This window comes from Falco biarmicus, chromosome 17 (assembly GCF_023638135.1).
Source record: "Falco biarmicus isolate bFalBia1 chromosome 17, bFalBia1.pri, whole genome shotgun sequence".
In the NCBI taxonomy this organism is placed as follows: domain Eukaryota; kingdom Metazoa; phylum Chordata; class Aves; order Falconiformes; family Falconidae; genus Falco; species Falco biarmicus.
In genome coordinates this window covers 6,039,644-6,060,514 of record NC_079304.1, presented here as the reverse complement: position 1 = coordinate 6,060,514, position 20,871 = coordinate 6,039,644, and the positions used below count along the sequence as shown (strand labels likewise).

General features: G+C 41.7%; 1 protein-coding gene across 6 annotated transcripts in view; it reads left to right on the top strand.

The window, feature by feature from the left end:
- Positions 1-20,871, top strand: part of NSF (N-ethylmaleimide sensitive factor, vesicle fusing ATPase) — a 75,217-nt gene that overhangs the window by 3,962 nt on the left and 50,384 nt on the right. For all 6 annotated transcript variants that reach the window (XM_056362314.1, XM_056362317.1, XM_056362316.1 and 3 more), the window contains exons 2-6: positions 9,235-9,320; positions 14,598-14,697; positions 16,018-16,057; positions 19,543-19,709; positions 20,431-20,538. In XM_056362314.1, the coding sequence (XP_056218289.1) occupies positions 9,235-9,320; positions 14,598-14,697; positions 16,018-16,057; positions 19,543-19,709; positions 20,431-20,538 (501 nt within the window). The remainder of the gene's footprint in view (positions 1-9,234; positions 9,321-14,597; positions 14,698-16,017; positions 16,058-19,542; positions 19,710-20,430; positions 20,539-20,871) is intronic.

The following is a 20,871-nucleotide window of genomic DNA, read 5'->3' as shown; positions in this document are numbered from 1 at the left end:
TGCTGAAGACACTGCAGTACTAACACGTGCTCTCTTGTACCCCTTGCAGTCAATCCCAGGACAGTTTTAGGTTGACAGTTTGGTAGAAACTTCGGAATAATAAGGATTGTGTTTTGTGTTTATGGGTTAAAGCTATAAAGTCTGATTTCTGCTAACATATGGCATCAGCCTTCATAGATGCAGGCGTCATCAGGCAACTAAAGAAAAATTTGTGAATCAGCTTAGTTTGTTCTTGCAGTGTGGTCCTGATCCTTCTATCATCACTTATCTTTTTTTAGTGTTTCCTAATATGTAATATGAAGAAATACGTTTTTAGCAATGTTTTAGGGAAATAGGAGAAAACTAAATCTGAATCTCCGTTTCTGAGATTGCTTCTGCAACTGCCTACCTGTCTTATGAAATCATAGCTAACAGACCTGTATCCTTCTTACAGGACTTCTGCATTGTAAAAACCCGTTCTAAGTTATTTAGGATAAAATTCTGACAACCGTGTAACCACGTGAATGTTTGTGCGCATGAGATATCCGACCCTTGTCATCTTTTATTAACTTTAATTTGTTACTTGGCTTAGCATTGCAGAAGCAGTGTGTCCAGAGCCTTATGTCTAAAGAGACAACGCAATAGGGAGATGTCAGTGCTGCCTCTCAATCTCCAGATTTGGGGGTGCTGGTATATCGTACCTCTTTTCTTATTGTGAACAGGCCAGAATGACTAAATTTTGTGAAGAAGTTTTCTTAGTAGGAAAAATCTGTAAAAGTCAAAGAATCCTTTTGAGGAATTTCAAGTGTGAATTTCTTAAATATTACTCCCCCACTCTCCAGCACAGCAAGGTCTTTCTTCCTGTCCTCTGTCCTGTACCATAAGGCACAGAGGTCATTCAGGATAAGACCATGTGGTTTAGGAGATGCTCTAGCTATGAATTTGGAGGAAGTTCTGTCATAAAATCAGATCTGCTTGAGTCCACAGAAAACCAGTTCTTAGAAAACAGTAGTATTTATATTTTGCTAGATTACCCACCAGGCATGGTTTTCAGGCAGGGTACATGGTTTTCAGTGGAATTAATTATCACTGATTCCTTTCTTTACATGAAAATGTACAACCTCCACCCCAAAAACTAAAATATAGGTCCTTACGTCATGTTTTGATAGTATTTTTTTGTGATCCAGGAGTTGGTGGATACTGTCCAAGTACACTCACAAGTGTGAGAGAGGACAAGCTTTAGGAAGACCTGGTGCAGTGAGTGTCAGCTGACCTGAGTGGTGTGACAGATAGCAATGAGCTTAGCAACTGCAATATCTTTTTGAAGGATGAGGTTCAGAGTGTGGTCTCCGCATGATGCAGTTATTTGCATACCTGTCAAGATGCTGTCTCAAATCAGGGAAGTTCTCTTGACGAAGACTGGAGTTTTGTGACTAAATTTCTGCATTGGCCATCTTCAGAAAGTTTTTTAACCTACGGGAACTGGAGAGGTGTGTTAGGGAAGATCTGTGAACAGAAAAATTCAAGCAAGGAACACAGTCGCTACAGTTAATAGTAAAGCTTTCAACACAGTGTTCTATTACTCTGTGTTTAGGCCAACAGGTAAGACTACTGCTTGTTAAATCAGGGCTGAATATATAGTTCTTCAGACACTCTCTTGCCCTGCTGCTGCACTGGTATGCTCTTGCCTGTGTATGTATGGCACATACTCAGTCCAGGAAGGTCAAATGTTTGCAGGATAAAAAGATTTGACATGTTTCTCTAGTCTCCTGGGATGCAATAAAGCAATGACGTTCTACCAAAAATTCTTGAGTAATTTATACCCTAGAGTTGTGTCAAGTTTTTCTGTAGAAAATACACAAATATTTGCAAGGTGTTACATCTTAAACTCAAACTTCTTATAATTGGGCAGCGTTTGGTACATTAGTCAGTGTCCTGGAGAAGTTTAGTGCTAGACACAGCCCATCAGCAGCGGGCTAGTTGCAAATATGGAGGGATAGCAGCATCTCAGGCTTTCACAAGGCAGATTCCAAGTTTAAGGGGATATTTTTAACCTTGTCCCTATTGCCATTGGGTAACTTGTCTAAATAAAAGGGAAGAAATTTGCATCCATTAGGTGTCCTCACAGCTGGTGTGCCAAAATCCTGTGACTTGCATCCGAGGCTAACATCTTAGACATGGTTGTGTGATGTTTCATTCCTTTAAGCGTTTTTAAAAGAGGTTTCTATGAAACGCAACAAGTAGCAATTCCCTGTAATTAAAGTGTTGATCATCTTGCCTCACGGAAGAAATGTGAGGCAACATCCACTCCAAAAATGGATGTGTTAATTACAAACGCACATATTCGAGCCATTATTGCTTAATTGGAAGATGAATATGATGTTAACGCTAAACTGTCAGGAAACAGCTTCCCAGTTATGGCACAGCAGCACAGGTTTTCTGAAATCACTTTACTGATCACATTGTAAAGAACTGGTATGGAGAATGACATCTTTGGGCAGAGCAACCCGTTTAATTAGATTATAGATGCTGTATGATAGTAGTAGCCTGTAAAAGTTCTCCTTTAGCACACTTGTTTCTTCTGCTTTTGTGGATCAGGCAAACCCTTCGGTCTTTGAACTGTGATTTGTGTTTCTGGTAACATTGCAGAATAATGGAAATAGTACAGCCAAATTCCCAAAGCTACATACATCTCGACTGCACTGGCTAAAATAGTGTTCGGAGTTAACAAAGCTCCCACTGTAGAACTGAACTAATTTAGCTGTAAGCTTGGCAAACAAAGGGTAAGTAGCAGTCACCACCCTAAAAAACAGTATCCTGTTTACGTGGAAGATAGGCTCTTCCATGCTAATAAAGTGTTTTTTGTGTGCTAAGACGGAAGTAATTTCTAGATTACTGCCCAGGCCCATGAGCAAGCACACATGTGCTATTAGATAAAGAAAATGAAAAATGTGTTGAGTGTGTATGTAAAGAACTGCAAGTGCAGAATAATTGGGGTCTGTATTCTGACCCCCACTGCGGGTTGGGCTCGACCTCCTTTACTTACGTAGCTAACTCTATTTGTTATCAGATGAGAAAGAGGAATTTCCTGGTGGTGCAGGCATGAAACAGCGCTGGGAAGAACGTTCCGTTTCGTTTCCAGCCCTGGGGGATTCAGGAGGTGGTGATGCAAACTCTTCCCTCTCTCCTATTTGAAGCTGTTCCAGCCTCCGTGTCAGCCGGCAGCTGGTGTGTATGTGGTGTGGCCATGTTTCCTTTGGTGCCTTCGTGGCTGCCCACAGGGAGGCGATTCGTACCAGTGGGAGCATCCTGTTTGGGGGACGTGAGATGGAGGGTTGCATCTTACCCGTTGTTCTTGTCTGGACTCTGTATTGAGGCTGTCTTGGTGTTGGCTTGCTCAAAGTCCCCATTTGAATATTAATCCTGAGATTTTAGCTTTCCGAATGCGTTCCTCTCTTCATAGAATAAAATTGATATTTATGAGCTTGTTATCAAGGGAGAGAATGCAGCTTCTTCCCGATGGGAATAAAAGCTTCCGGCAAAGTGAGCTGGAGGTCAGATGGAGCAGATGGAAAAGCTGGTCCTGAGCAGTCAGTCAGGGCTGCCAGTCCTGGGGGCCAGCATGCTTAACCTGCTGGGCACAGCAGGATGCTCTCTGAGCAGTTGTAGGTCTGGAAAGGAAACCTGTCTTGGCCAGCCTACTGTTCCAGAAAGTTGTTTGTAGGTCTTTGATCTCTTCTGGTAGCTGCAGAACTCTGGAAGCTTTATTCTGGTATTTTTTTTGAGGTGTCCAGAAAACAAAAAACCTAGTAACTTCCTTGTTGAATTTTTTTTTACTTTTATTTTAGACAACAGCATTTAGGACATCTCCTGTTGCTGGGTCTTGTTTCTGATGTTGGGATCATGTTGTCATTCCTTTCATAAATATTACTGAATGCCGCCTTTAAAGAAATTTTGGTTTTGTCTAAAGACTGTTTCCCACTATAGGCAATTACAGTCCCAGATTCCTCTTGTGGTTAGGAACCTGTTCTTAACTGCTAGTCAGTAGCTGTGATAGTGTTGCTATTGTTTTATACAAATTTCTTCTGTCCTTTAGTGTAGAGTTGTTTTTCCTCTCCATTATTCAGCTCGATGGTGTATGTAGAGAGCAAGTAGTCATAATCCTCCTGAGGCTTTCCTGTGCTGGGGGAGCTTGAATTGTCTCCTCCCAGGCTGTTGCTGACCCAGCTTTGCTGCAGCTCATCCTTCTACGTGCTAGTGCTGGCGTTTGTCATCTGTGCGCAGCAGGCTCCTGATCTTTGCAGTTTCCATGTTCATCTCAGATTCTGTTATCACTTGGTCCGTTGGATCTTTAGATACAGGCTGTGTTGGGCAATGCTTCATGCATGCCTGCTTTCCATCAGGAGCGTAGTCCTGGATAACGTAGGGTCTACATACCATCATCTTGGTTCCCTGTTTATCTTCAGAGCTCCTTTAATATCAATATTCTTCCTTTCAGTGTTCAAACTTAATTTTATTTGCAGGCTTTTAGTGGTGAATGAGTGTTGACTTCAAACACCTTTGAGTCAGCCATGCTACCACACCACCAGCAGGCAGGCCGGCAGACCTCTGCTCAGTCCCTTGGAAATAAAGACTGAACATTCTTCCCAAGAATCACTCCTGCACAGGTTCTTCATTGTCCTCTTTGGGTGACAAAGCTCTGGGCTTAGTGGTACTTTGGTGCCTGACAGCTGTTACAGTAGAACTTGGATGCTTTTTGGAGCGGGAACCCCCATTTCTGTGTAGCTGACAGTGGGCTTTACAGAGGAATTTCAAATGTATAGTACCCAGAGTTGTCATATTTCCTAACACTTGTCTGCCAGCATCTGCATGACAGAAATTATATATATGTACATATGCATATACATATTTGTATGTATAGCTGTGTCTGCGTTTTACACGAAGATTTTCACAAAAATAAAATTTTGAACATGTAACACTTTGTCTTACACAAACCATGTAGAAACAGTGCACAGAACAAAATCTGTCTCTGCTTTAGAAGCTGTTTCATAATCTCTTGGGTTGGATTAGGAAATTAAGCGAGTTAAGCTGTTTCAAATGAAGAGCATCTCTGCCTTTAACATTTAATGTTTTAGGTCTTCTGTTCAGTAACAAGTGACAGGTAGTGCACTTCTGTTATATACCACCATCTTACCTCCTGTAGTCTCTGAGTAATGAGAAACATGTTTTTCTTTAGCTTCCTCTTGCATAAGCCTTAACAATTCACAAGTATTAACTGTATTTTTGTACTGTCTGTGCACCTGTGTAATAATAGTGTACTATGTGTAATACTCCTGAGATTTTATTATTCATTCTTTTCCCCAGTCATATTTTAAACCAGCAGTGCTTTGCTTTTGCTTCACATGCTTGTTTTGAAATTCAGGAGAAAAGGTGTGTTTTGTGTATGAATGAAAATATCCAGATAACTTAGCGTTTCTTTCTAGGCTGAGCTCTCCTAAAATGCAAGAACAATTCAGTTTCATATTTTTGTGGAGGAAAACTGGAATCCCTGCAGCTTTGGGAAAAAAAAAATCCCTGAAAGATCAGCTGTTGCGGTGATTGATTATATTATGAAGCTGTTTGTTCTTTGGGGCAACTTTTCCTTTTTAAAAGTGGTGTGTCAGCACCACTGAGTCACTTGGTGCTGTATTTTCATGGTTAGCATCAGCTCAGTAGCGGAGGAGTAAAGAGAACATCACTGCTTTGTCATAAATGCAGAGATGAGGTTCTTCACGTTTGTCTTTTAGCACATGATTTATCAACGCATCATGCGGTCTCATTTTTTTTCTCTCGGTAAACAGGAGGAATATTGGTTAGACCTCTGTGTAGATGTGGATCTGGTAGTGGACACTGCATGGCTGACAATGGATGCCTGTAGCTGGGGATGCTTTAGAATGAAGGCACTGTCTCAGATGTGGAGTCTCCTTCCGCTAACCACAACAATAACTGGAGGCAGGGAAGAGTTCTTTTGCTACTTTAAGCCTAATATACCTATCTATATTGTGGACACGGGCATAACTGCAGCCTGTGAAGATGTGTATGGGTCACCTTCAAACTAGTATTGACAGCAGCAGATGGCATTCACTGTCAGCTGCAAGATCTGCTCTGGTGTTTTGTTAGAGCTGAGCTTTATGTTGCCTTGCCTAGTTGCTAGCAGTAACCTACTAGTAAACTTAAAATTAGCTTGTGTAAATATACTTGAAGGTTTCTTAGAAATACTCTTTAAGGATTTTGCTTCCTCTGTTCCCCAAGTATGGTGTGCAAGGGCAGGCAGCAAGGGTGTTGTGTGGCAGAGAGGGTGCAGGCTTTTGGGAGTCCTTGTGCAGGTGTCCTGGGAAGCTGGAACCCAAAATGCAAGACCTTAAAGCGTTCCTTGAGAGTGCTACCACTGGCATATGAGAGCCCTCTAGGCTTCGGTGGCTCATGTTACAGCTCTCGACTGCTGCATTTATGCCAGAAAAATGTACTCAGGAGGAGCAGCCAATGCCAACGTCCTTGCCTTGGCAGCTCGGTTGATTGACAGGCAGACAAGAAGCCCTGTGTGCAGTACTTCTGGGGATACGACCACTGTGGTGAGGAGAGGGGAGGTAACACGAAGCCCCTGCGAATCACTAGTGCAGTGTGTTCCTCATTGCTGTCTGGGTGCTTCCCAGTCTAATCATTATCTCTACATGACCAGATTTTCTCAAATTATCCCCCGTACACTCACGAAAACTTGCATCCATTGAGTGACACCCTTTTCTAGCACAAGCTGTGTTATCTTAAAAACACTTCTGTATATTGATAACGTATCAAAGTTCTGCAAATTCTTGGAGCTTGAGTAGGGCATGTACTGGAGAGTTGGGAGCACAGTGTAGATTATAAATGCAGTCTGAAATGTTGGTCATTGCCAAGGGAGAAATGGTCTTCTGCCAGGCGCCCCAGAAGGAGACTAAGCCGGGCTATGAGATGGCTAGCACAGTCCGCGCTGATACCACTGCAGAGGCAGCTGCGTTATATCACGTGTCAGATGCTCAAGGATGTTTTGCCACGTGTCTGTCGTGTTGTGGAACTTGCAAAGGGAGCACTTGGTGCTGGATTTGAAATGCATTCCTTTATATTTATGCATTTCCTTAAAGCAAAACTCGCATGTTCCCAAATGCAGACAGGAGTAACACAGAAGAATGGTAACTTTGCGAAGTGCTTGCTGTTAACATGTAGCAAGCAGTTTGTCAGTAAGGATTAAAAATGCAGTTGAGGACTAGTGCTGTAAAAAGGCTTAATCCAGGAGCTCTGTGTTCAGTTTTCTCCGGAAATATCCTACCTAATGCGTTTTATCAGGGCATGCCCTTCACAAAATAGTCCCCTCACAAATGGAAGGAGAAATGGTGGTGAAATGGTGAATGCTTTTTTGTGTGAAGTGCCCAAAGTTGGTCAACCTTAACAGGCAGGTTGGGTATTTCAGAAGTCCACTGATGGTCATATATTTTTTATTACGAGAATATTTGAGGCTCTTATTGCACTTCAGATTCAGGTAGATAAATCTGTTTCAAGGCTAAAAATGGAATTATTTTCTGTTGTTACATATGTCAAGGACAATTGAGCATTATTCAGTAAAAATAACTCCTTTTCTAAAAATTAGTAAAATTAGTAAAAATTAGTCCTTTTCTAAATACCAAGTACTCTGGAAGAATTACATTATGACTTAAGTTGATTTGAGCTATAGGGCAAGCTTGCTTCAGTCCGTGGGGAAATGAATTTTCTCTGATATTTTTCTCAGATGGCCCAGAGGTGTAGGGCAGGAAAAGCTGAGCAGGATGTTAACTCTTGGGAAATTGTCTAGATCTGTGTGTTGGGATCAGTGCGTTTCCTTTTCTTGTTGCTGGGATTTAAGGGCGTCTTAAGAGAAAATCCATTCTGAATTGCTTTTAGCAATAGGTGACACTGACAAATAGTTTCTGTTGCACTGCCTGCAAATTTGTATCTGAAGAAGAAAATAGTTGTGCTTTGATTCTGAAAATGACATCCTGAGGGGTGAAGTTTAGCTTTTCTCCAGATTAAATTTTTTCATCCTATAGCTAATGGTATCTGGAAGTGGAGGAAAGGATGGAATAGGCATTTTGAGCCTGATTTTCATCTTTCAACCATTGTTTTGTGGAATAATTCTGTAGAAGCAAATAGGGTTGGGGATGTAGGATGGTGCAGGGGTTCTTTTGCCACACTCCCTCTGTATGCTACATGCTGCCTTGTAGTGAGGATGGGGTAGCCTGGGCTGAGAGTGGTGGTATTTGGTTATTTTAGCTGCTGATTCATAAGTAATATTGGAGAGGAAAAAACCTGAACAGATATTGTTGAAATGGGATTGCTTCTTTGACTTCAGGGTAAAAAAAGGAGGAGGTACGACACCCCCACAAAATTTGTTGCAGTAATCTTTTTAAAAGCAATAGGCTGGAACTGTTTAACTTAATTTCCTTCTGTTTGTTACTGATGCGTGATGTTTCCTATAGAGTAGGAAATACTATTTGTGTTGTCATACTTTTGAGAAGTTTTATAGAGAGATTCTGCATGGTTGGATAGCAGTGGGCTAAAAATTATACCTTCCTGTGGACTTTCAGTGCTGCCCTGTACTACGTTGTCTGAAGTATTTATATCCAGAATGGATGTGCTGAAATTTCAGTTTTCTGAGTAATGTCAGGGAAGAGGAAAGGTAACATTTTCATTCCACCCTCTTTTCCCCACGTAGTCTCTCTAACCCAGCACAGCATTAGGAGAGAGAGTTACCTGGGGTTGTGGTGAAACTGGTCTGTCTCTAGGCTGCTGTGCCTTACCAGCTTTCGAAATATCCCAGTGTCTTGTTTCTTGGCAAGAGATGCCTTCCACTGAATGTTTTGCTACCTGCTGGCTTGTGGCAGGGTTCAGGGAAGTTGCATGAACACCAAGGTTCACTAGCAAGTTAACAGTTCTTTTTTCCTAGGTAATTTTGAAGTATTTTTTGTAGGTGTGCTAGGAAGCACAGCGTATCCTGTACCCACAAAATGCAGAGCTTTTGGTTACAAATATCTGTGACATGTAGGAACATTTGGAAAAACCTTGGTGAGGAAGAGGGGCGTGTCAGTGCCAGTGGACTGTGCCCTCAGAGTATGTCAGTGTGCTGTGGATTTTTGAGTTTTGAGGCTTGGCTTAGTAAAAGAAAAATAGAATTTTATTTGACAGTTTTTCCCTCTTTCTTTCTCCTAGTCTATGCAAGCAGCAAGATGTCCCACTGATGAACTGTCGTTAACCAACTGTGCTGTGGTGAATGAGAAGGACTTCCAGTCTGGGCAGTAAGTGTGCACTGTTGCTCTTTCAACTTTTAACCAAAAAGGAATTGTTTTCAAAATCTGAATGGAGGTGGAATGAAATTTCAGATTTGGGAAAGTGAGTACAGTAGGTTAATTAACAGAACTTCTGCATCTTTAAAGACCAAAACTGCAAATGTGCCTCTTTCTCAGAGCTGGAGATGTTAAAAAAATGGTAAATTTTTCTCTGAAGCATTTCTTCGTTGGGAACTGGATCTGCTTAACTAATCATAATCACTATTTTAATGAAGAACTTCAGGCCTTTTTTGATCTTTCTTGTTTTTGCTATTGTTCCTGTTACATAGTTAGAATATTTGATCTATTTCAAACAGATTTTTATCATTTAGTTGCGTTACTAAGGGCATCTTCTCACTTTCTCATGATACTGGAGTGCTGAGCAGAGGCGGTAGAAGTTCTCTCTTGTACTGGGTTTTTTCATGCACAAGAACAAAAGCGGAAGGCAACCAGAGAGTGGGCACAACAATTTGGATTCTTTAATTACAGTTCTAGGGTGACTGATAGAAGCTGACTCTGGGTTTTACATTTGTGAGAAAGGTAGAAAACACATTAATTTTTCAGCTCAATCCACACAGAAGGGCTTTGTATTAAAAGAAGCCAATTCAAATAATTAGTTTCCTTGCTTTACTGTGACTGTATGGTGGCTCTCTTAAAAAGATTTCAATATGTAGACTGTAGACAGAAGTAATTAATTTCAGCAGAGAGTATCACATGCAGCAGAAGGTGGAAGAGCTTGGGTTTGAAAAATCGGAAAAAGTGTTTAAAAAAGATGCTGAATGATACACTTAGGGCCTTAGCATAAAATACCTGGCCCAAATGAATTCTGCTAAGGATGGAGAGCCAAGTGGCTCAGAAATGCAGGGAACAAGGGAGTTATGTGGTTTAAGGCTTGCCACTTTTTGGGCTGTCAGTCTGCTGTGCTGGTACCCTGGGGAGCTGTCCTGGCCCGTTAGTCATTAGCTGAACTGTGATTTCACAAGCGCAACTTCATTATAAAATACCAAAACAAAACAGCTCCTTCCCCCCCCCCCCCCCCCCCCCCCCCCCCCCGCGCCCAACCAAGAACAACTTTTAGAGTCAGAAGCAGGCAAAAGTATCTTCTTGGACAGGGTGATCTCTTCAAATGGTGCTTTTCTCCAGGTAGATTTTTTTTTTTTTTTCTCAAAATAAATGAGTTACAAAAATATCTGAACTGAGCATTGTACCTCATGCATTATAAAAATGTTAATTTCCTCAAATATGAACGTCCTGGAGGGACCCAGCTTCCAAACCTGCAGCAGCTGGCTGCTTTCCTTTCACTTTGAGAACCCTCTTTCATTGCATTTATGGAAGCGTGCAGGATGCAAGATCCCAAGACTTGCCTGGTAAACAGGATGGACATGATTCTGACTGTACTGATTCTACCCAAGAGGGCTGCTTATTTCTAGGAATTGGGGCTCATAGAGAAAGCAGCATACGTTTGGTTGTGAGCAGATGCTATAAATCGCTTTGCAAAGTGTAAGACTAGAGTACAGATAGATACTCAGCTACTACTGAAGGATGTAGTCATTTTGCTGCATTGCAGATATACTGAGAAAGACCATCCTTATGATCTGCTGCTGTAATTGCACACAGTCAGCAGATTTGGTTTGTATCATCCTAATCATGGCTGGCTGCACAGAATATTTTTTTGGTAGGTTATACAAAGGACTTTAAGACTTCCATTTAGTGCTCACAGTTTAGAGATGGGAGTTTGACCTTGTGTCATTGGGAAGGTTTATCCCCAGGATGTTACTATAGATCTTTTCATGCTTCATTTTCTGCATACTGTAAGTTGGACAAGTATGAGTCACCATTCTGTGACGCATGAGTTCATGGGATGAAGTGCGTTATTATGGTACTGTGGTGGTTTGATAAGTTATGCCATCTTCTTGTGACATACTTCTATCTTGAGGACTCCCAGTGTATTTTCAAGAAACAGGTGCTGAAAACACTGAGGCAGCTAAGGGGACAACAATCTGGAAGGAAGGCAGGACAGATTATTGCAATGTTGTTTAATGTTGAGAACTGACTAATTATTCTACCTTTTATTCCTGCCTTTTATATGGGAAGACCATCTTATCTTGTGCCAGCTTAGTTATCCGAAGAGCCCTTGAGGAGCCTTGCTGAATAATTTACACAGGTTTCCAAACATGCACCAGAGGAATGTCTGCCCATATATTTCAGATGCTTACTGGCACCTTTATATAGATATAGCTTTTGTAAGGGAGAGAGTAATTTACATATTCTTTCTTCACTAACATAAAGACTAATGGATGCACAGGTTAATACCACCTATTATAATTTCTGTTGGTTTGGTCAGCCTGGCCAGCAGACTTGCCAACAGTCAGTTTCCTGGGCCCAGTCTGGAGCCCTTCTTAAGAACTGGCATGCCAGCCACGTTATGGTTCTCATAGTTTAAGGCAGGGCTTTACACATGCATTAGAGCAGTAGTTTCATCTGTTAGAGCTCTTGGGAGATATCTGGCCCTGGTGACTCATTGTTCCTTTTGTTCACTTGTAAGGAGAAGCTGTTAATGAGGCTAAGATTTCCCCCATGTGTCTCCGTGAACTCTCCAAGCTCCTTCCTAGTGAACATCAATGTAGGAAAATGCAGTTAGTTTTTCCTGCTGTTGCCTTATTTTGAACATTCTTAATACTTAGGTTGTTTACAGCCTGTTGGAAACTGCCCCTGCTGTCTTTGAGAAGAAACATGGTTGTCCCTGTGCCTTTTGCAGATTTTTCTCAAAGAACCTGTCAGGATTTGACCTTTCCTAATATTCTCACTTGGCTAGAGATTTCTTTCAGAAAGCTATTTTTTTTTTCTTGCCGTGTTTTGTTTTTTCTTCCTGGCATGTATTTGCCTGATGTTGGGCTCTGCTGTCTTTCTGGTTTGCTGGAAATGTTAGCTCTAATTTGTATTAAATCTTTGTGGATACAGCCCCCACCCCACCCCCACAGTATTTTTACCAGGTTTCCTCATTTTCTTGTATTTCACTTATTTTAAGTGAAACCCAACAGTAGTGGAGTTTGTTTCTTCCTGCAGAGATGCTGAATGTGTATGTAGCTGCTGTTGTGTTTCGAGCCAAACTTGGTGCACTGCTCAGGATCCATCTCGGTCTTAAGGAGCTTTAATCTTGGGTCTTTTAGTGTCTGATGAACTGCTTCTAGTAGGGTGTTATTTGTCATCAAGTGTATTTCTTGGTGAGGTATTGCAGTAGCATAGCTGGAACTTGTATTTTGCCTGCAGGCATGCTTATCTAACACTGCAATGTGATACCTTTCTTTCTGGTTGTTTTGATACTAATTTGAATTACTCAGGCTGATACACTCTGTGCCGGAAATCTCCTGATTTCAATCCTGGCTTCCTGGACAGCTTCCCTATTTTATCTACTACTCAGTTTAAAGTTAAACAGTCCTTTAAAATTAATTCAGTCTGGGAAGGATCCATCTACCCTGCCCTGCTGGCAGTGCTCTTCCTAATACAGCGAGAGATGTTGTTGGCCACCTCTGCTGCAAAAGCACATTGCCGGCTCATGTTTGACTCATTGTCCATCAGGATCCCAGTTTTTTTCTGCAAAGTCACTTTCCAGCTCCACATGCTTGCCATTTTATCGTAGGAAGCTATCGTGTTGGTCAGGCTTGTTATTCCTTTGTAAATCCATGCTGACTACTCCCAGTCACTTTCCCTTAATATGTTTGGCTTCCAGGATTAGTTGCTCCATCACTTTCCTAGGGACTAAGGTGAGGCTGACCAGCTTGTAGTTAAAAGGAAGGGTGTGTGTCCCTATAGCTGGGGTTTTAGGCAGCTAATGGGTGGTTTAGGGCCAGTGAAGAGTCGGATCACTGGTCACCTGACAGAGGAGGTATGTATCACTGTGTGGTACGTTTAAAGTGCTCTCTTACCCTGCTATACCATCGAGTGCTAGCAGTTCTGGGAAAGGTTTTGCAAGCTTCCCTGTCTGTTTGGGCTAAAGCTAGTGGTGTCTAGTGGTTTTTGGCTACGCAGGCCATGCATTTCTTCTAGTCTAAGGGCCATATGTTCTTTCCTACCATGTGTCTGAGCTGTTATGTATACATGATGTAGCCAATGTATACATGTGCAGCAGATCTGCTTTTGGATGGTGTTGGATTTGCTGTGCATATGCAAAGGAAAATACATGGAGCATATGTGCATGTAATACATCCACTGCCAGGGAGTGTGGATGGCCGGGAGTGTGGGCCTTGGCTGTTAGCATAGTGCATCTAGCCCTTAGTTTCTGACAACGGGTAGGAGGGTTAGTGAGGGGGGGGGGCAAGCACCACATGAGCTGGTGGCCTTACAGACCCTGTGAGCAGACTGCAGGCAGTTGGGAAGACAAGCGAAACCTGGTTCCACCGTCGCCCCTGCCACCAGTGCACACAAATCTCATCTTCCTTTTGTTTTGCTTTCTTATGCCAAGAAGTCATCTGCCTATCCCATGTTAAGAGCTATCAGGCATAGTCTGGGGATAACTGTAAGCAGCTGTTGAGTATCTTTGTTCCTGACAGCTTAGCTTCTGAGAGTGGCAGACAGGCACATGGAATTGTTGCTGTGTCTGCTTCTGACTGTATTGTTCTGTTTTTGTAAGTGTTCCTGGTCTTCAAATACTGTCTGTGAGTTCCAAGATCTGTCAAGTAGCAAACAGGAGGAACAGCCTCAGCACCTGTGTGATTTTACTTTCTATACAGAAATCCCTTCCATTTTTTTCTGCAATCAAACTTCTAAACAATATATTAAGATTCTTGTATAGGCTTTGCATCTATTTCTTGTTGAAATCACAGCTGGGGGATACTGCTTGTATTGGGATAAAATACTGATGCTTTGGTGTGAGATGCTTGAGATGTGAAAACCAGTGTTGATTTTTAGATACAGCAGTCTTGGTCTTCGTGGTTATGGTTTGGTTCTCTCACATTTGTATAGTACAATTCCTGAAGTAAAAGGCTACTGGTGCAAAAATGTAAATAATAATTATTAGTACAGTGTCTTTCAGCTGGGCTTTGAGATCATGTTATATAACTGAAGGTGGTGGACTCCTGTGAAAGACTGCTGTGTGCCTGCATCATGGTGTAGGTCTAAAGCTTTTTATTTTTTCCTTTATAGGACCAGATACAAGCTGGCTTGTTTCTTTTGAATTCTCACAGCACTGGGAGCGATGCAAAATCCTCCTGGGTATTTATCGAAATAAAATACTGTTCTCTCTTCTAGGCATGTTGTTGTGAAGACTTCTCCCAACCACAAATACATTTTCACGCTGAGAACCCATTCCTCAGTTGTTCCTGGCAGCATCGCATTCAGCTTGCCCCAGGTACTATATGGTTTGACATACCGTTTTGCTATAGAATAAACAAAATCTGTTTTGGGGTCAGGACTGAAGATAACTTCTAATTGGCGGGAGATGCCTGCACAAATATATGCTGCAAATTTGATTACTGGCAGGAAAAGTTCAAGGACACTTTTGCTATAACTGAAACACACTTGCTGATATTGCTTAGATCTATTTTTAGTTCGTTGTGGGATAAAGATACTAGAAAAGGTGTAATTGTAACCTTTTAAAAACCCACCAGAAGCAAACTATTTCAAAAAGAAAAGCCTAAGTGGTGTCTGCTATGCCTTGTGAATTTTTCTTGTTCCCTGGTTTCCCTTGACTTTAAGGGTTTTCTTTGCCGTGTTGCTCTTTTAAAGACCTACCAGAAGTTTTATTGACTGTAGTCAGTCATTGTTAGTATTTTTAGATGAAAAGTGCAACAAAATATATTAAATAATTTGTCTCCTCTTTCTTAAGCCATCACATGTTAAATGATGGTTAGAATAAATAATTAAAACAGTTAACTTCTAAATGGAAAAATCAATCTTGTAGCCTTTAACTGGCTTACGCAGTGTGTCACATAACATAAATCTGCAACAATCGTGATCACTGATTTAATGCTTTGATGTTTTCCTGCTGGTAACAGATCTAGAAGCCAAGTCTCTATGCTGTGAACACAAGGCCTCTTCTTTTTTTTTTTCCTGAACAGATGTCTTGGCATAGCCACCAAAATGGCTTTTTGACATGTTGTTCAAAATCAGATTTGTCTGGATGAGTGGGTGAAGAGGATGTTATGTTAACTGTATGTCTAGCTATGATTTGTGATGCCCAAACTGAAAAGCAGTTATCAGTAGGAGATACCCATGTCACAGGGTTAAAGTAGATGCATTCATGGTCTAGGGTTGATTTTTGTAGATTTCCAGTAGCTGTTGTAAAGCTGGGACAGCTCTTCTGCTAAGGAACGAGGTAGGTTGCTTATCTGTTAAAAGGGACTATGGTACTAAATGTTACAGCTACTGATAGATAAATGTTTTATTTGAGTATTCCTGATGCTGAGTTTTAACTTCCAGTATTTCCTGAAGCCTTGGATAATTGCAACCAGTGTTACGCAAAATATGTATTTACCTTATGGATGCATGGACGTCACGAAGTGTTTCCTGTTAATTTGGGGGTCTTTGTAAGGTCCCATTCTTCCCTTTTTTGCTGCTACTTAAAGTTCTCATGGGGGAGCCTGCTTTTCTGAGTGAGGATGCTGACTCTGAGCGGGCATTTGTTCTACTGAAGGACAAGCTTTCTGAAGTTTTTGTCTTGTTTTTACAGAGAAAATGGGCTGGACTTTCCATTGGACAAGAGATAGATGGTAAGTGAGCCAGCAGCATGGGCATGGCATATGTTTATAGCAGCTGAATTTCATGTTTCCATGCTGAAGTGACATGTCCTGGGTAGTCTGTTCTTGTGGTGTTGGAGAACACTTACCAGCTAACAGAAAACAGTTGTTGTCAGTGAGACTATTATTGACATCTAAATTTGAGTATTGTGAATGTGGAAGTTTTCATGCTAAGAGTTGCCAAAAGCCAGCAGTACGCTCTGGATAGCTGAAGTGATGAGCTTTGAGTAGCACTGATGTTTTCACCAATAACTGACTAGAATATTCTGCAGTATGATGAAGGGAAAGAGGTGCTGTCTCAAGTTTGTGCAGCTTGAAGGGTTGTATTCCAATTTCGAGTCTTAATTCAGCCTGACAAGCCTTTGCCAGTGTTCAAAGAGACTGATGTGTGTGTCTCGGCTTGCATGCTCTGTCTTTGATTTATTCATGCTGTCTGTCACTGTTATCTCTGGTTTGTGAATGACTGGCATCATTGTCAGCTGTAGTTGCTGCTCTTTAATCTGTCTGTAACTTCTGGAGTATTGACCAAACTCCTAGCAGAAGCTTGTTATAGGAGGGTCTCCATGTTCTTTGCAACAGCAGATCAAGGTAATGGATCATGTCTGTTCTTCTGACCATCAGGAATTACCTGGGGGCAGCCATCTCATCCTCTTGTTTGATAAGGTTGCTGTGTTGAAGTCTGTTCTAGTGGTGGGCTGGCTTACAGTCACTGAGGTGGAGCAGAGTGTTCATTAGGCCACTGTTTTGCCATTTGAGTTACTTGACTGATTTCAGGGGATTTTCCTGTCATTTGAGGATTGTTGGCAGAGCTGATGACTGCATCCTGTGTCAAGAAGTGAGGAGCACCTAGACTGAGAGGTGGTACAGCTGTGGGTGTGAGGTACTGTTAGGGAAACTCACTCCTTGGCTGTTTGTTTTCCCAGCTCCTTTGATCTGGGCAAGTCCCTGGGCATGAACCAGTACTCGAGCGTGGTCGCATGTCTTTGTGGATCTCTGATTTTGTCGTGACAAGCTAGAGTGGGTCTGTTTGTCCCTCTGCGCAACTAGATGCCTCACAGATCTTGCTTGGAAGCCAGGTCTTTTTGCTGGCTGACTTTATTTTGTTTTGTTATTTAAACTGAAGAATAACTTGTAATGAGGGAAGGAGACGGATAAATTAGTTTCTCACCCTTTTTTGGTTGCTGATCAGTAACATGTGCCAGCTGGCTTAGATAAATGCTTTTTATTACTGAAGTTATTTGGGAAAAGAAACACTAATATTCAGCATGACTAGCAGTTAGAGCAGATTTGTGATTGTACTTGTAGTAGACCTTGCTATAAACTTACTGACTGTGTGGGAACATGTATTAAGAAAAATAATGCAGTAATTTTATGCAGAGTGACTAAATGTCATATGACTCCCTGCTAAGTATAAAGGATTTGTGAAGCTATGCTACAGGTAGGGAGAATTATTCATAAAACTAGTGATTTAACAGGGCTTTCTTTTTGTCTTGTTCCTCTAATAATGTGAAAACTATGTTTAAAATGTCAGTTTTAAATGCGGTCCGCTGCATTTAATGGTCGAGTGCCTTGAGTGGATGCAGTTGTCTTGCCTTCAGTGTGGTTCAGCTTCATCATCTCCTGTGTTACAATTGGAGATGCACACCTGGAGCTGGGGACTGGCTGCTTCAGCTGTGTTCTCCCCAGCGGAAGGTCACTGCTACCTTCTTAGCCTCTCTGATTCTAGGATGTTACAGGCTTCTGAAGCTGGCGCTGTATATTGCTTACTGGACTACATCCCCACTGGTGCATTACTGTTGCCCTCTCTACCAGGCATGCCCCAGCTTTCAGTCCTTGATGCAGGGGCTACTTGTAGTCAGTTAACACCTCAGTTCTGTGATGTGACCAGATCCAGGGACTGACATTCCAGAAGCTTTTGTTTGACCAACCTCTGAGAATAAGCAAGTAAAAGGAAGTAACTACCCTGAAGTGACCTGTAAGGCAAGAAGAACTCCCATTTTGCTTTTGCAGGGCCAAAGTCCCTCCTTCATTAGCTATGGCTTATGTGATAACCCTGCTGCCATATCCCTTTTTGAAAGAACTAGTTGATATAGTAGATATACCTCAATTCAGGACATGGTTTAGCATTTCATCTTTATACCTGTTTTCTGAAAGATCTTTTTTTGACAGCTCATCTCTAGGTGGCCAGTTCTTATAGCAGGAAGGACGTTAAATGTGCATGCTGTGATGACCTGTGTGTCTTCTGACAACAATTTAAGCAGCAGGCAGGCTTTCTTTTTCTCACTTAACTTGAATGAATTGTGTATCATAGCATGCTGGATGCTTGTTTTGATGTGTCTTCTTCCCAGGAATCTGCAGGTTCTGGAACCGTTGTACTGCCAAGAGGCTTGATAGGAAATCGGTTATGTATAAAGTACATTTCCTTTGTTCACCTCCTGCCGCTTTATCCTTAGCAGTGACTTCTGTATCAGATCAGACTTTCTTCTCTAGATTCAAAGCAAACCTATAGTGTTCCTCAGTCTTCTGGAGACACATCTGCCTCTGTCCTTTGCTGCTGTCTGGTTTGTTAATTATTAGGACTGTCTGCTTTGTGAGATCCTGTCCCTCTGATCAGTTGTGCTGAGGCAGTGTCCCTGAAGCTGTGGGCCATGCGGCTCTTTCCTTTCTAGCCTCTTTCCTCCAGCAGCAATGACCATAAGTGGCCGCTTGCTTTTGACATGATGAAACTTGAGGCCTGCATGGATTAGGTGCTGCTGCCAATGACTGTCAAGTACCTTCTGTGCCACCTTGCTTTCTGCCCCCCCCCTCCCCCTTCATAACCTGGGGCAGGTCAGGATAGGCTCAAGTGCACCTCTGGGGTAGCGGCTGTTTCCTCTGTGTCAGAGAGGAAGGGTAGCTGACGCCTCTTTCTGGGCTGTAGAAGCCTGATAAATTGTATTACTGCACTTGAATTTGCAGGTAATCTTACTTTCTGGTACCTAATCTGGAGAAGAGCTAGTCAGTCAGTCTGTTGCTACAGAAATCAAATTATGACCTCTTGCCATTATTTTTTTGGGGCAAGACTACTCTTAATACTTGCTTTTGGACTTTCTGAAGACATGTCCTCCAAACCCTTAGATGTAGATATAGCTATTGTGATACTACAGCACGTGTGAATTTGCTTTCATTGTCCTCATCCTCCAAATCTTTTTATGGTGTTTGAGCTATTTTAAAGGAGACTATTAGAATTTTTAGAGAAATGCAGGGATTTTCAGTGGAGATATGTTTGCTGTGTTTTTGATCTTGTAGTAGAACATGGATGGAAAAGAAATAAGTGTCTCTATTGAAATAATATGTTCAATTTTATTAAGTACCCATTCTGAATAAAAGAACGTGTACCGCCAGACTTACAGTATGTTTAATGTATTGTGGGGGGACCTTGCTGTTCTGAAGTGCACTGTTTCTTTGTCTTTTAACAGTTTCCTTATACACTTTTGACAAGGCTAAGCAGTGTATCGGCACAATGACAATTGAGATAGATTTTCTGCAGAAGAAGAACATTGACTCCAACCCCTATGACACAGACAAGATGGCTGCTGAATTCATCCAGCAGTTCAACAGCCAGGCCTTCTCAGTAGGCCAGCAGGTGTGGCTTCTGTTTTGTTTTTTAAGGCTGAGATGTTCTTAAGTAACGTGAGCATGCTTGTACTACACTGACGTAAAATAGTGAAAAATACCTAGGTACTGACTATGGCCTGCAAAGGACAGCTAATAGGGCAGAAGTGGTTTATTTTGTGAATGGTTTCTTTCTGACAAGTTGAACCATCATGACTTTCACCGAGAGTGGTTTAAAACCTACCTTTTCCTTATCTAAAGAAATCTACCTATCTTTGTGAAGACCATCTCAGGGCTTGAGGGAGCTGGGTTCTCTCTCTATTGTGGCCTGGTCGGATGTAAGCATGGCAGCTCCTGGAATATTTTGAGAAGCAACTTCTGTCTTCCTTCTATGTAAGATCAAAATTAACACCAGTTTTAATTAATTCTCAGTAGCATGTTTCAACATTTACCCAGGGCGAAAAAGCGGGAAAAGAGAAGCTTTTCTTGGAAGGAGAATTTTTCTTTGATTTTTTTTTTTTTTCTTTTCCAATTGACTTCATGCTCTGCTGCTTTTAATCTGTTACTCTTACATATGGGACATGGAAAGCACTTGTTCAGTTCACCTGACCTTTACAGGTTAAGAGCTACGTGGAATTTGTTGGGTGGTAAACTTAGGCGTCAGGCCTCTTTCTTTTCATGTCTTAGTAGCCTTGTCAAGTCCTTTTTAGTTTTTTCAATGAGTTAAAATCTTCTGTTATTTCTTTCCACAGCTTGTGTTCAGCTTTAATGATAAACTTTTTGGCCTGTTGGTAAAGGACATGGAAGCTATGGACCCCAGCATTCTCAAAGGAGAATCTGGAGCAAGCAAAAAGCAGAAGGTAGGCTCACAGGAATTCATTCGTTCCTTAGGGACTGCAGAGATTCAAGTACTGACCAGATCTTGCTACAAGGAGGAATTTGGGTTACTTGCATTTGGAGAAGTTGCACGTTTGTTTCACCTGGCTGTGTCTTTTGCCTCAGAGAAATAAGGAGCATTGTTTTGAGTTTAATGGTCTCCTCTGCTTGTGTGGTTGGGAGCTTAGACTTGCATGAGTTGAAGTGCAGAGCTGGGGAAGATACAATCTCTTTTGTTCTTTATGTAGTAATTCATGGAAACACCCTCTCTTAAGCCTTTTTGTCTTCCAGATGTGTCCAGTGTTGATTTTTTTCTT